The 16735-nt window shown below is 41.8% G+C and overlaps 1 protein-coding gene across 2 annotated transcripts in view; it reads right to left on the bottom strand.

Moving 5' to 3' along the window:
- The window catches only part of LOC129701627 (dihydropyrimidinase-related protein 1-like), a 60479-nt gene that overhangs the window by 33990 nt on the left and 9754 nt on the right, over positions 1–16735 (bottom strand). For both annotated transcript variants that reach the window (XM_055642948.1, XM_055642956.1), the window contains exon 2: positions 3855–3943. In XM_055642948.1, coding sequence (XP_055498923.1) covers positions 3855–3943 — 89 coding nt within the window. The remainder of the gene's footprint in view (positions 1–3854; positions 3944–16735) is intronic.

The following is a 16735-nucleotide window of genomic DNA, read 5'->3' on the forward strand; positions in this document are numbered from 1 at the left end:
TACCATTACTTGTTCCTTGTCCTACGATCCCACCTGAAATGGAACAGCTTAGAAAATCTACGTACTATGAAATTTCAAAGAAAGAGATTTATTTTGCTCCCTTAAAGACCACGCTTGACATGTATTTATTACCTGAATTGTTATCTAGTGAAAGTGAATGCCTTAGCCATTGTAGAGATGCTCTTAATTTCACTGTTAAGATGACTATGTAGGCACTCAAGGTATTCCCTCTTTCTCCATCGGTCCCCCACGCAAGTCGCACCAGCTTCTCGTTCTCACATATCAGACAGCTAACAATGGCCTGTTTCCCATATCATCATTATTTTTTTGCATATCTTTCATTCATTTGTTCTGTATCTTTCTACATCTCTGTCTATATCTCTCGTTTCCTTTTCCTCTGACTCTCAGTCTGAAGAAGGGTCTCGACCCAAATCGTCACCCATTCCATCTCTCCAGAGATGCTGCCTGTCCCGCTGAATTACTCCAGCATTTTGTGAAAGAAGCTATATCCCACTGAGGAAGAATTCAGTTGTCCGTGCTCAAAAGATGGTCACAGGCAGCATTTAAAACCACATTGATATTTTAACAAATCTGGATTTCTGAGATACAATTATTTTTTTTTAAAAAGAGATTTCATCTTAATCCAGATCTTAAAGATTTAATTTGTATTTTGAAAAAGTTCAGATTGGATGAAGCAATGATTAAAGGATGATAGCGTACAACTATCTATACTAAAAGAACAACCAAGCCAAACATAACATCATCCACACTCCTATTGTAAGGTGAACAACCAGACCAACATGATACCAAACTAAAAGCAAACTTACTTCTCAACTTTGCATAAGGAGTTGGAGGAATTGAGTGAAATCCAGGTTAGTCGGGAAGTGGTGTTGGGTAAATTGAATGGATTAAAGGCCGATAAATCCCCAGGGCCAGATAGGCTGCATCCCAGAGTACTTAAGGAAGTAGCTCCAGAAATAGTGGATGCATTAGTAATAATCTTTCAAAACTCTTTAGATTCTGGAGTAGTTCCTGAGGATTGGCGGGTAGCAAACGTAACCCCACTTTTTAAGAAGGGAGGGAGAGAGAAAACGGGGAATTACAGACCAGTTAGTCTAACATCGGTAGTGGGGAAACTGCTAGAGTCAGTTATTAAAGATGGGATAGCAGCACATTAGGAAAGTGGTGAAATCATTGGACAAAGTCAGCATGAATTTACGAAAGGTAAATCATGTCTGACGAATCTTATCGAATTTTTTGAGGATGTAACTAGTAGCGTGGATAGGGGAGAACCAGTGGATGTGGTGTATCTGGACTTCCAGAAGGCTTTCGACAAGGTCCCACATAAGAGATTAGTATGCAAACTTAAAGCACATGGCATTGGGGGTTCAGTATTGATGTGGATAGAGAACTGGCTGGCAAACAGGAAGCAAAGAGTAGGAGTAAACTGATCCTTTTCACAATGGCAGGCAGTGACTAGTGGGGTACCGCAAGGCTCAGTGCTGGGACCCCAGCTATTTACAATATATATTAATGATCTGGATGAGGGAATTGAAAGTAATATCTCCAAGTTTGCGGATGACACTAAGCTGGGGGGAATTGTTAGCTGTGAGGAGGAAGCTAGGAGACTGCAAGGTGACTTGGATAGGCTGGGTGAGTGGGAAAATGTTTGGCAGATGCAGTATAATGTGGATAAATGTGAGGTTATCCATTTGGGTGGCAAAAAATAGGAAAGCAGACTATTATCTAAATGGTGGCAGACTAGGAAAAGGGGAGATGCAGCGAGACCTGGGTGTCATGGTACACCAGTCATTGAAGGTAGGCATGCAGGTGCAGCAGGCAGTGAAGAAAGCGAATGGTATGTTAGCTTTCATTGCAAAAGGATTTGAGTATAGGAGCAGGGAGGTTATACTGCAGTTGTGCAGGGTCTTGGTGAGATCACACCTGGAGTATTGCGTACAGTTTTGGTCTCCAAATCTGAGGAAGGACATTATTGCCATAGAGGGAGTGCAGAGAAGGTTCACCAGACTGATTCCTGGGATATCAGGACCGTCTTATGAAGAACAACTGGATAGACTTGGTTTATACTCTCTAGAATTTAGGAGATTGAGAGGGGATCTTATAGAAACTTACAAAATTCTTAAGGGGTTGGACAGGCTAGATGCAGGAAGATTGTTCCCGATGTTGGGGAAGTCCAGGACAAGGGGTCACAGCTTAAGGATAAGGGGGAAATCCTTTAAAACCGAGATGATGAGAAACTTTTTTCACACAGATAGTGGTGAATCTCTGGAACTCTCTGTCACAGAGGGGAGTTGAGGCCAGTTCATTGGCTATATTTAAGAGGGAGTTAGATGTGGCCCTTGTGGCTAAGGGGATCAGAGGGTATGGAGAGAAGGCAGGTATGGGATATTGAGTTGGATGATCAGCCATGATCATATTGAATGACGGTGCAGGCTCGAAGGGCCGAATGGCCTACTCCTGCACCTAATTTCTATGTTTCTATAAGGGGGTACATTCTACAGTAATATCATAAGAATGTTAAATTTTCCAAATCATAAAAGACAATCTACCCACAAACACCATCCGATGCAACTCACAATACATTGGTCTCAGTACTGGCAAAAATCAGCAGTTAAAAGCTTTAAGGGGCTGTCCCACTTGGGCGACCTAATCCGCGAGTTTTGGTGAGTTTGCCCTTGACTCATATTCGCAGCATGGTCGACACGAGGTCGTAGGAGGTCTTTGTAATTCTCCTTCATGCTCGAGAGTAGTCCCCGTGTACTCGAGGCCTCAGCTAGGTCGCGGTGTAGTTTTCAACATGTTGAAAAATGCCCGCAAGTAAAAAAAGGTCACCATGGAAAAAATCGCTACCTTTTTTACTTGTAGGTTTAGTCGTAGTAGGTCGTAGTAGGTCGGCATGCTATTCGTAGGTAATCGAGGGTAGTCGAAGATAGTCTTCATCATAGTCGAAGGGAGGTTGAAGGGAGGTCGAAGGAAGTCGTCTTCACTCTCCACTATTCGGTGTCCAATTTTCCCGAAGTTAGTCATAGCCAGTCGTAGCTAGTCTTCAACATAGTCAAAGAAGGTCAAAGGAGGTCTTCTACATAGTTGAAGGATGTCTTCAACACGACATTTTTCAAACTCTCCTAAATTCTTCTAAACTCGCCATTTAGGTTGCCCAAGTGGGACAGCTGCTTTAGGCATCCTTGCTGCTCCATTATTATCTCAACAAGAATTTGCAATTCACCAGTATTGTGATACCAGCTCGGGTTTAGGTTTAGAAGACAAAATGCTGGAGTAACTCAGCGGGCCAGGCAACATCTCTGGAGAACATGGATAGGTGACATTTCGGTTGGGACCCTACTTGAGGCTGATTGTGAGCGGGGGGAGGGGAGGTGAAAGCTGGAAGAGAGGACAGAACTAAGCTTGGCAGGTAATAGGTTGGTACAGATGATGAGGGTTTGTTTGATGGTAGATGGTTGGACAAAAGCCAGAGATGAAAAGACAGGTTTGAGAAAAAGGATTGAAGAGTTGTGAATTACAAAGCTAGAAGGAGGAATGTCAGTGGAAGGGGAGGGCACAAATAGGTGCAAGTCCAGATGGGTCTTAGAGGGGAGAGGAAGAAAGGGGGGTTGTAGGTTCAGCTATTATAGGGTTTATTTTAACTATTTACACTTGCTTATAAATATTTCCTTCCCTTTCCTAGTGTCTATGTTATTGCAAATCTTCCACATAACCAGAATACATATTTATTAGCAACTTACTATGAGTATTCTAGATGCGCATAACAAATGCAATAAACAGGCAGCCGTGCAATTCTATAATCGTAGTGTAGCTAGTTATGAATGCTTTACCTTATGATCCCATCTTCTAGATAAATATCAGCATAGAAGGACCGGTCTTCATTGATGATCCTTCCACCTTTAATAAGAATTCGATCATTCTACAAAAGGAAGTACAAGGTTGAGTAAAGGACAACATTTAAATAATGTATCATATGCAGACCAAATCAAAAGCAACAACAAAAACTTTGCATAAAGTAAACACAAAAGCAATGATACCCTTTACTGAAAGATACATTGATGTACAGTTGAAGAGAATTTTACATAAAGAAGTCCATTTTGACTAGACTCAGCTGTGATAGCTGTACAATGTTACAGCCAGAAGGTCCTTGTTATTAACACACATACATGACAAATGGTCACTTGGAACCAGTACAGAAAACAGCAAGGTCTGAATTAAAATGTCCAGAGCATGAATCTACTCGAGATCCTGTACAAACTCAAATCCGCCCTGAAAACAGATGTGGCTTCATCAGCATCAGCCAATTTTCTTACATAATGCAATAATCACCAGTTTGTTTACTCACTAGCATGGCAATACCGTACATTATTCTCCTGGTTGAAAATGCCAACAAAAACTCATATTGCTACGAGGAAGCTAGAATAGGGAAGCTAGGAGGAGGAATGTAGGTAGAAGGGGAGACATTGGTGCAAGTCCATGTAGGGCATGGGGGTTGGGGGATAGGGTATGGGAAGAGGGGGATTAGGATTAAGGTTTAGCTATTATTTTAGGTTTAGGTTTAACTATTTGCGCATGTTTATAAATATTTCTCTCCCTTTTCTAGTATCTATGTTATTGCAAGTCTTCCACATCGCTTTGATACATATTTCTTAGTGATTTACTATGAGTATTCTAAATGCACTTACACCAAAATGTGCATTACAAATACATTTACAGGCATACGGTGACTTTATACCCACAAGTATAAGCATGCTGGAGGATCACTCACATCAACCTGCATTTCTGACGACTTTATTTTTTCATGCCAATAGCTTCCACAGCATCAAATTGAGTGGAAATTTGGGGCAATTTCATTTGCTTTGGAATCATAACAAATGCTTACGATAGCTTGATGATTTTCCTTGAGAAAACCTTGAAGATGTACCTACCCTCTGTGCCAGCACTGTGTTTGGGCAGCATCCCACACACATCGCAATGTCCACAAGACATACTGGTACTGATAATCCTTTTAATAAGACACACGACACAGCAAGGGAAAACAGCAAGAGCTCAACTTATCTAATTAACATTCAAATATGAAGTAGCAGGACTGGATAGCATATTGTCCTGGGTTTAAAATTTGCTGATGTAAATCTTTAACCACAATCCAATTGATATATTTATCTACAGATTTCTTAAATAAAAATACATAAAATGAATCCCTAAAATTTTATTACTGGTTTAGTTATCCCATGGTACATTTAACGAAGTTGATTGGAAAAGGATATATAATTTGGATGTCTTGTGGGATGGCTTAGACACATTTGATTATTTCAAGCTTATCACCATGCAAAACAGTGTACATTGTTTTTTGTTCTCTTGTTAAAATATTTAAAACAAAATTCAGTGTTAATGTTAATTTAGTCTGGATAGCAACTGGAAAACTCAGCTCTATAGAGCTGTTTAGAAACAGTGCCAGGATCTTAAGAGTATTTGAGATGTAATAGAGATGTTGCAAGGATCTACTTGTATTGGAAGATCGAGCCAAAGAATGTTGCTGTCAGAACACCAAAATAGATCTTGCAAACTCTTCTTGGTCAATACAGAGAGTTGGAAGCACAAGAGACTGCAGGTGCCAAAATCTTGATCAAAAAAACAAACTGCTGGAGGAACTCAACGGGTCAGGCAACATCTGTGGAGGGAAATGGGCACACAATGTGGATCCTTCTTCAGAGAGCTTGGAAGATGCTCTTAAAGGCTTGGAGTACTTGAATGCATTGTTGATCTGCAAATATCAAGGATTTAATCCAGGCACAAGTAGAGGCTGTTTGGCATTTTAAAAGATTGGCAATGTTGGGGGGAGGGATGGGTCCCTCAAAATATAGTCCCTCAAAATCCTAAAGAAGAAGGAATGGGAGTGGGGATGTCACCCTTACTTTATTGCCTCCGTTACTTTTTCCTATGGGTGTGCTTTAAATTAGTCTGCATATAAACTAATATCCAACAATGTTATTTTCGCTGGGCACCTCATCTCATGTTAAGCCAAACAGTATGGGGTTTTTTTTTAAGGCTAAAGAGCTTGTTAAGTGATAATTATGTAATTGCACGTTTGAAATATTCATCTAGATCTCATGTAACAAGGCACAACATTTTCAAGGTACTTTGAGTTGAGATTATTTCTCTTCAACGTGTGGAGTTACGCATTAAAACATTCAGAAGCTGCTGTTTTTTCCTGCTGTACTGGCTGCAAAATGAAAGCACAGACAGGAACAGGCCCTTTGACCCATAATGTCTGTGCCAAACATGACACCAAGTTAAACTAATTTCCTCTGACGGCGTGTGATCCATATCCCTCCAGTCCCTGCATATCCAGTGCCTACCTAACACCCTCTTCAATGCCACTAGTGTATCTGCTTTCACCACCATTCCTGGCAACATGTTCCGGGCACCCACTACCCACTGAGTAAAAAGCTTGCTCCATACATTTCCTTAAAATTTGCTACTCTCACTCCAAAACTATGCCCACTAATATTTGATATGTCCGCCTGGATTAAAATTTTCTGAGAAGTTCTGATATGTACGCCTCTCATAATTTTATGTACTTTTATCGATGAGTTGGCCTACAGGGAGGAGGTCCAGCACTTAGCAGCATGGTGCGCTGACAACAACCTGGCCCTTAACTCCAAGTAGACCAAGGAGCTCATTGTAGACTTCAGGAAGTCCAGAGGCGGCACGCACACCCCCATCCACATTAACGGGACGGAGGTGGAACGTGTTTCTAGCTTCAGGTTCCTGGGAGTCAACATCTCCGATGACCTCTCTTGGACTCACAATACCTCAACTCTGATCAAGAAGGCTCACCAGCGTCTCTTCTTCCTGAGGAGACTGAAGAAGGTCCATCTGTCTCCTCAGATCCTGGTGAACTTCTACCGCTGCACCATCGAGAGCATCCTTACCAACTAAATCACAGTATGGTATGGCAACTGCTCTGTCTCCGACCGGAAGGCATTACAGAGGGTGGCGAAAATTGCCCAACGCATCACCGGTTCCTCGCTCCCCTCCATTGAGTCTGTCCAACGCAAACGTTGTCTGCGGAGGGCGCTCAGCATCGCCAATGACTGCTCTCACCCCAACCATGGACTGTTTACCCTCCTACCATCCGGGAGGCGCTACAGGTCCCTCCGTTGCCGAACCAACAGGTCGAGGAACAGCTTCTTCCCGGCGGCTGTCACTCTACTCAACAACGTACCTCGGTGACTGCCAATCACCACCCCCCCCCCCCCCCCCCCCCCCCGGACACTTATTATTATTTATTCAAATTATTGCTATGTCGCTCTTCCAGTGAGATGCTAAATGCATTTCGTTGTCTCTGTACTGTACACTGACAATGACAATTAAAATTGAATCTGAATCTGAATCTTATCGGTCTCCCCCTCACCCTCCGAAGATACAGAGAAAACATCCCAGTTTTGTCCGGCCTCAGCTTACAGCTAACAGCTTCGTGTCTGGGCCGTATTCGGATAAGCCTCTTCCGCACCCACTCCACGTAAGGAAAACACTGGTAGGTTTCAGCATCATTACCATCAAATGCTTGGCCGTGTTTTGCTTGGGAAAAACCTCTGGTTGCCTCCGGAAACACGAAGGAAGGAAGGACATTAGTTGGATTGGATATGAGACATAATGGGAAACATGAGGAGTGGAGAGGTGATCCAGGAGTATCAGTCAGCTTGGGGAGAGAAACAATGGTTTGACAACGATCAATGTACAACATGGGACCGAAGATCGTCACAAAAAGCTGGAGTAACTCAGTGGGACAGGCAGCATCTCTGGAGAGAAAGAATGGGTGACTTTTCAGATCAAACCCCTTCTTCAGACTGGTTAACGATAAGGGAAACGAGAGATATAGACGGTGATGTAGAGAGATAAAGAACAATGAATGAAAGATATACAAAAAGTAACGATGATAAAGGAAACAGGCCGTTGTTAGCTGTTTGTTGGGTGAAAATGAGAAGCTAGTGCAACTTGGGTGGGGGTAGGATAGAGAGAGAGGGAATGCCGAGGTTACGTGAAGTTAGAGAAATCAAAATTCATACCACTGGGCTGTAAGCTGCCCAAGCGAAATATTATCGCTGTTCCTCCAATTTGCGTTTAGCCTCACTCTGACAATGGAGGAGACCGACCGAGGACAGAAAGGTCAGTGTGGGAATGGGAATGAGAATTAAAGTGTTTAGAAACCAGAAGATCAGGTTGGTTCAGGCGACTGAGCAAAGGTGTTCAGCGAAACAATCACCCAGTTTGGTCTCGTGGATGTATAAGAGTCCACATCTTGAACAAAGGATATAGTAGATGAGGATGGAGGAGGTGCAAGTGAACCTCTGCCTAACCTGAAAGGACTGATGGTGTCACTGGAAAGAGTCGAGGGAGGACATAGAGGGACAGGTGTTGCATCTTCTGTAGTTGCAGTGGAAAGTATCTGGGGAGGGGGTGGGAAGAGATGTTAACCAGGGAATTGAAGATGGAACGGTCTCTGCAGACGGTGCAAAGGAGTGGAGATGGGAAGGTGTGAATAGTGTTGGGAACACATTGGAGGTTGTGAAAATTTCAGAGGGTTATATGTTGTATGCGACGGCTGATGAGATGAAAGTTAAAGGCTAGGGGAGTCTCTGTTGCAACTAGTGGGAGGGGGAGCAAGAGCGGAGAAAAGGGTACCGAGGAGACACGAATGAGGGCCTCATCTATGATGGGAGAGGTGAACCCCCGTTCCCTAAAGAATGAGGACATCTCGGATGTCCTGGTATGGAACACCCCATCTTGGGCACAGATGCAGCATAGACTGAGGGATTTGGAATAGGGGATAGAGTCTTTGCAGGAAGCAGGGTTGGGAAGAAGTGCAGTCTAAATAGTTGTGGGAGTCAGTGGGTTTGTAATAGATGTCAGCGATAGTCTATTTCCTGTGATGGAGACTGTGAGATCAAGAAAGTGCAGGAAAGTGTCAGAGATAGTCCAAGTAAATTTGAGTGCAGGATGAAAATTGGTGGTGAAGTTGATGAAGTCCATGAGTTCTACATGGGTATAACATGGGACTGTACATATAGGATTCAGTGCAGCTGGTGCTAATACCCTCACAAACCTGTGTATTTGTATTCAAATGCAAATATTTTTCAAAGGCCTTAAGCTAGTGCTGCAGTAAACAAAATAAAATAAAATCAATACTCTACTTATTCTTGTGAATGTGATGTATTCACTCAGAATCCTTAGGTTGGCTCGAAATACGTTATAGACAAATTCCTTGGACTTTATAGTAATCGTTTCACAGGTAAGGCCACTTCCAACCGACATAATATTTCCGCAGTTCTGGAAATATTTGCCATGCACATCCACTGAGGTTACCTCTGACCCTCCCAAACCATAGAGGTTGTACATGCAAAATGTAGTGACTTGATACAAGGTCAAATGGCATACTATATACATCAACAGACCAATTTGTAATTTTGCACATTAAATTATTTAGTTCAATAATTGACTAACTGATTGAAAGATATATCATTGAAACTCCTGATCCCAGGAATGAGTAGGTTAACCTATGATGAGCGTTTGTCGGCACAGGGCCTGTATTCGCTGGAGTTTAGAAGAATTAGGGAGGATCTCTTTGAAACATATAGAATAGTGACAGACTTGGATAGAGTGGATGTGGGGAGGATGTTTCCATGGAGATCATAGCCTCAGAATTAAAGGAATTTCTTTTAGGAAGGAGAAGAGGGGGAATTTCTTTAATCAGAGAGTTGTGAATCTGTGGAATTCTTTGCCACAGAAGACTGGAGAGGCCAAGTCAGTGGATATTTTTAAGGCAGAATTAGATAGATTTTTGTTAGTACAGGTGTCAGAGGTTATGGGGAGAAGGCAGGAGAATGGGGTTAGGAGGGAGGGATAGATCAGCCATGATTGAATGGCGGAGTAGACTTGATGTGTCGAATGGCCTAATTCTACTCCTACGACCTTATAACCTTATGAAACTGGCCCGTTGGCCCACCAAGTCCACTCTAACCATTGCGGTTGGACCCTTTCACACTAGTTCTATGTTATCCCACTTTTACATCTACTTTCTATGACTAAGGGCAATTTACAGAGGTCAATTGACTTATAAACCCACTTATCTTTGGGATGTGGGAGCAATCCGGAGAAACCCACATCGTCACAGGGAGAACGTACTAACTCCAAACGGATACCCGGGCCAGAGCACTATCAGCTGCACCACTGTGCTGTCCATAAATATGCAGAAATATTTATGAAGGCTGATTCGGGGGACAATATTTAGAAAAGGTAATTATATAATGCAAAACTATCCTCCAACAAAAGTTAAGATACAATAAATAGAGCACAAAAAAACCGAAGGATCAGCCATGATCATATTGAATGGCGGTGCAGGCTCGAAGGGCCAAATGGCCTACTCCTGCACCTAATTTCTATGTTTCTAAACTCAGCAGGTCAAGCAGCATCTATGGAGGCATCCCTCTAGTGCTTTGATTTTTGTTCTTACAAATGATGCACAAAAATATTTCTAAAACAATATGGAACTTTCGTGACTCTTAAATAGACAATTATTTGCTAATAGCAATCCCTCACTTTAATCTTCACCATTATTGCATTAATAATAATTATGTAACTCCTGCATTATACTGAAAAGTTCATAATTAACCCAAAACCAATTAAATTAATAAGAATGTGGCAAATAATAATGCAGCATAGATTCAATTGGCCATTTTAGTCAATTGCCATCCAACGATTTGTTTGTGTTCAAAATACCATAGTTACAGACTCGGCACAAATTAATTTGGTAAAATCTGCTACACCATACAATTTGACAACAGTGTCTATACGCATTATATTTTTAACTTCTGAGCATTGCCACTGGCTTGGAGAACCAGATTGATCTTGAACAGTTATTACCCATATTATATGTTGCAATATTCAATAATTAAATTTGATAGAGCAGATGGTCCAACAATTAAGATTCGCTTTATCTCTGGAGAGCATTTTGCATTAAGTTTTTAATTACAAACGTATTGTGTAATGAAAAGACAGGCTTATGTAATCGATTGTACCTAAGTTTAATGACCGCTGTATCGGAAATGGTTCAATTCTTCAGATTGCTTGGTAAGTATGAGATGTCAGAGTTATTTGAGATTTTTTAACTGTTACAAGCACGACAACATCGCCATGTTATACAAATTAACCATGAAAAATACAATTATTTTTTCTGTCAAACCTATCTTTCAGTAATAGATTCCACTGTAGAGTAAAAATCACAAGGGCCTTCACAGAGAATTAAATATTTTTTAAAAACTGACTGAGGCAAAAGTTTTAGAAAGTAGCATTAAAGGTTTGTTCAAACAGATGGATTTTAAGACAAGAAATCACAATAATAAAAAATTCAATTTAAAGATCATGTTTAGATTATCTCAAGTATATATTTTGTGGGATAGGGAGAGGTACGATATTCAGGGTAAAAGCGGTGGGGGGGTTAAAATTGGGGGGGGGGGGGAGTAGGCGAGGATTGAAAACAATGACGAGAATGATAGAAATTGTAGCATAGCTTAACTTATCTTTGGGAGAGTGCAGTGGAGAGATAAGTTTTTTTGGCCTTCCGTCACAGCGATGTGATGGATGTTTATGTAAATTATGTTGTGTCTTGGGTCTATTTGTTTGTAATGTATGGCTGCAGAAACGTCATTTCGTTTGGACCTCAAGGGGTCCAAATGAAAAATAAATTGAATCTTGAATCTTGAATCTTGAACTGGGAGCCAATGTCAGCAGCAGGCACAAAGTTGAAGGGTCAATTGGACAGTGTGAGGTTGGGCATAGGGTGGAAATGTTTCCAGGACCTTGTAGAGTAGAGCAAGGAAGGACAGCAGGAGTGCGTTGAAGCAGTTGGGTTTAGAGTTGAAAAGAAAGAATTGATGACGTTTTCAACAGCAGATGACTTACACAGGACTAGTGCTGAGTAACGATAACAAGATAGAAAAGGACATTCAGTGATGGAGTAAACCACCACAGAGAGCTGCAATTTTGCACCAGATTGTGAAAAGTCTTGTTCCCTTCGGATCCAGTTGCCGGAGAGGCAGTGTCAAGGGAAGGGACATTGAAGATGATATTTTCAGTCTTCCCAAGATGGTACAGAACTAAAAGGCCACAACATCTACAGTGCATTGCTGGGATTTGGAAGAAGAGCGAAGCCAAAGGCAAAAGGACCATTTGTAATGCTAGTTGGCATAGGAGTCAAATAGGGATGCAGAGTTTAACACCTAGTGGTTTAATTAGAATAGGAGTTTGAGAGAAATAAAAAATTAAATTAGGTTGCAGAGTATCAAGGTGCGATGTGGATTTTAAAGAATGATAGATAACCTACACTTATTGCAAGGCATTACATGAATAAGTTACAACAAATTAAACTTTATGCCAGTTGTGTTTTGGGAAAGCATTAAAGAACATACTGAGAAAGCAAGTCGGGGAATAACACTTGCATGTATTTGAACAATGAGGTGACATTCAAGAAAAAGCCATGTGGCGAAAGTGGAGAATAAGCAATGCCGAGCAGGGGTTGATTCATAAAGATTGGAAGTTATTGCTAGAGCTAAAATTGATAAGCCTCATGGGTACCTAGGACCCGCTGCCAGGGGTAGTGTAGGAGACAGATACGACAGTACAATGCAAGAAGCTTTTAAAAAGGGACACGGATATGCAAGGGATAAGGATCATGTGCGGACAGGAGATTAGTTTATCTTGGCATTATGTTCAGCATAAACATTATGGGCTTAAGGACCCAATTCTGTGCTGTATTGTTCTATGTTCTAATGTTAAGGAAAGCTATTCCCCAAAATAAGCAAGATCTCGTCATGCACAGGCTATTGGACACTACAGAAAGTGATTGTTGCCACAAAATACTGACAGAAACTGGACCTATACATTTGAATTGTGTGAAGGAAGCATACTGATAATGAAAAGGAGAAGTAGTCCAATCCTTTGCATATTCCAAATGTTAATATTTTTTGAAGAAAATTGGCCTGTTGATTCCAACATAAATAAAGGAGCAGACTATTCATGGCCTCAAGACTTTTGCACCACTTAATTTGTTAATTTAATTGATATCCCTTGATGCTGTTACTGAACAAATATTTTGAAAGTTCATTCCACATAATTGATTCCACATCCAGATCCTTTTTGAGGACTATAATTTAATCTATTAAACCTCAGTATCATTCTGGGAATATGTGTTGTAAGGTAACAATTTCAAGGACGGTCCAGTGTTGGTGGATAAAATGTGTGATGGTTTCTTTGTCAACTTATAGAAACATAGAAAATAGGTGCAGGAGTAGGTCATTCGGCCCTTCAAGCCTGCACCGCCATTCAATATGATCATGGCTGATCATCCAACTCAGTATCCTGTACCTGCCTTCTCTCCATACCCCCTGACCCCTTTAGCCACAAGGGCCACATCTAACTCCCTCTTAAATATAGCCAATGAACTGGCCTCAACTACCTTCGGTGGCAGAGAATTCCAGAGATTCACCACTCTCTGTGAGAAAAATGTTTTCCTCATCTCGGTCCTAAAAGATTTCCCCCTTATCCCCCTTATCACAGGACAAAGCTGTTGCTAACAAGGCCATTGTTAGAATGACTTGAGGCGTGACTTGGATAAGAACTTGGAGATGGTCATCTTCCCGAGTTCACTGCAAATTGTTGCATGCATCTTATAGATGGCACAGTTTGTGAAGAGCATTGGATTAGACTGTGGTAGATGTAGCTTTAATCAAATTCATCCTGGGTAATACTGTGATTGAAGTCTATAAAGAGTTTTTGGAAGACCGCACTGTGGCCTTAGAATGTTCTTAGAATGCACTGTGGTCACTGTTATGCAATGATTCATGGCTTTAACCAATGGAGGGAGTCTTGAGAACAGAACATAGAGTCAGTTTAAAGGATTCAAAAGTTTTGAAGGTTCTTGCACTGACCAGAAATGTTTTCCTTATTTATTAATTTACATGATGTGGGCATTACTGGCAAACCAACACTAATTGTCATCGAGAGCATGTAGCTATACTCCATCAGGCAAGTGAAGCATCATACTCCTGATATAGCTTATAGATGGTGGAAGGTCCGATCCATGTACCAGTCTAAACATTCCAATAGTACCTGTAGATCAGTCAGTATTAGTTGACCTGATCCATGTCATGTTTTACTGCATCCTGCTGTACACTCAAACGCTCATCTGGTTGAGTGTCTCATATTATCTAGCCTGCGAGTCCAACCTCTAGTTAGATTCATCGTTGAGCTTGAGCTTACAATACCTATGTATTTGAGCTCTGTGTGTTTTCTAAAATAAACAACATACTCATGGACGGATTCTGAGTTATTACACATTCCCATATGGTGTCAGAAGTCACGGGAACACCTTGGATCAACGTCTTCAGTGTTTTTGAGGAGGACTACGATATCTACATGGCTGTGAAGCACCAAGTCAAGTCAGTTCACACTCAGCATCTATATTCCTCAATCTGGCGGGACATGATGCTGTGCGTCGGGCATATATTGCGCCCCTGTAATATTGGATGCGCAAGGTCAAGAGATTACACCTGCTGAAACAATGTATGACCCTGAATGCCTCAAGAGAAAGTTAAGCGAGCTATGCGACCCTCATACCAAGCTTATCATGCAGTGACATAAATTATTCACGTGCAGCCAAAGACTAGGAGAGCCAATGGAAACGTACGTATGCTCATTACAACATATAGCACAGCGCTGCAACTCCGGTGCTCTCTGTGATGAACTTGTTAGGGACAGGCTTCTAGATGAGAAATTGAAGAAGGAGCTTTTGCACGATCCCAACCTCACGCCGGCTAGAGCAATCAGGTCTTGTCGAGTTAATGAAGTGACCGAAGCACAAACTAAAACACTGACCACACCACAGGCTGCGTGTAACATCGATGCTGTTCGACTGTATGTTACAAGAGATCGATAACCTTATCAGCCTAATGAAACAAAACAGACCCCTTCTGGCCGGCCTAGCATAAGATTTATTAATGACTGCAATAATTGTGGAGGTTCACATATCGCCAAGCGGGAAAAAAGCCCCACCTTCGGTCTAATTTGCCATGGTTGCAAACGCAGAAACCATTTCTGGAGATGCTGTAAATCTCGCTTCAGCAAATACGAGACAAAACAAGCAGTCAATGCACTGCATCTCCCACACGACTTATCAGATGGAGCTTCAACAGACTCCACTAGCACGCAAGATAACCTGCCAGCAGTTGATGGAGTGTCTCTGAGAACATACTCCCTTCGAGAGCAGTTCGTTAAAAACAGAGATCCCATGGTCACGCTTGAAGTAAACAATGTAACGGTGGTGGCGAAAATGGATACAGGTGCTCATTGTAATGTTATGTCTCAGATGGGTTTTTCGAAGCTGCGGAATGCTGAGAAGATAAAAGCAAGCAGCACCATGTTACTCGTTTATGGCGGAAGCGAACTTATTACCATAGCAGTTGCCGACCTGCAGTGCCACCTAGCGACACAGTCATACAAATGGCCGTTTTACATTGTGAAGGGCAAAGTGGTGCCCCTTCTAGGTGTAGATGCCTATATTGACATGGGGCTGGTTTCATTCAGCAAAGCTGTTCATCATCTAATGCTAACCCCCACAACACATTTTAGCGGATTACAAAGACCTTTTCAATAATGAACTTGACAACTGACGCTCATGTATTGAATAATTCTAGACCTGGAGGTTAAGCCTGTTGTTTGCCCTGCTAATTGAGTTCCGGTTGCAACCGAGTTAAAGCTGAACTCGATAGAATGGTAGCCCTAGGGGGTCATCACACCAGATTCTGAAACCACAGATTGGGAATCCTCGAAAAATCAAAAAGGGCCACTTTTCAACATAATTGTATAAGAGGTAAGAGTGTTGTAAAAACAAGCCTGAGGGCTTTGTGTCTCAATGTAAGGAGCATGCATAATAAGGTGGTTGAATTGAATGTGCAAATAGTTATTAGTGAATATGATACAGTTGGGATCACGGAGACATGGCCGGGAGCTGAACATCCAGGCATATTCAATATTCAGGAGGGATAGACAGAAAGGAAAAAGAGGTGGGGTATCTGTGGAATTCTCTGCCACAGAAGGTAGTTGTGGCCAGTTCATTGACTATATTTAAGAGGGAGTTAGATGTGGTCCTTGTGGCTAAAGGTATCAGGGGGTATGGAGAGAAGGCAGGTACAGGATACTGAGTTGGATGATTAGCCATCATCATATTGAATGGTGGCGCAGGCTCGAAGGGCCAAATGGCCTAGTCCTGCACATATTTTCTATGTTTCTATGTAGCGTTGCTGGTTAGAGAGGAGATTAACACAATAGAAAGGAAGGACATTAGCTTGGAGGATGTGGAATCGATATGGGTAGAGCTGCGAAACACTAAGGGGCAGAAAACGCTAGTGGGAGGTATGTACAGGCCACCTAACAGTAGTAGTGGAGTTGGGGATGGCATCAAACAGGAAATTAGAAATGTGTGCAACAACGGTAAAACAGTTATAATGGGCGACTTCAATCTAGATACATACAGATTGGGTGAATCAAACTGGCAGTGGTGCGGAGGAAGAGGATTTCTTGGAATGTATGCGGGATAATTTTCTAAACCAACATGTAGAGGAACCAACAAGAGAGCAGGCTTTTCTGGACTGGA

Source organism: Leucoraja erinacea, chromosome 1 (genome assembly GCF_028641065.1).
Source record: "Leucoraja erinacea ecotype New England chromosome 1, Leri_hhj_1, whole genome shotgun sequence".
NCBI lineage: Eukaryota > Metazoa > Chordata > Chondrichthyes > Rajiformes > Rajidae > Leucoraja > Leucoraja erinaceus.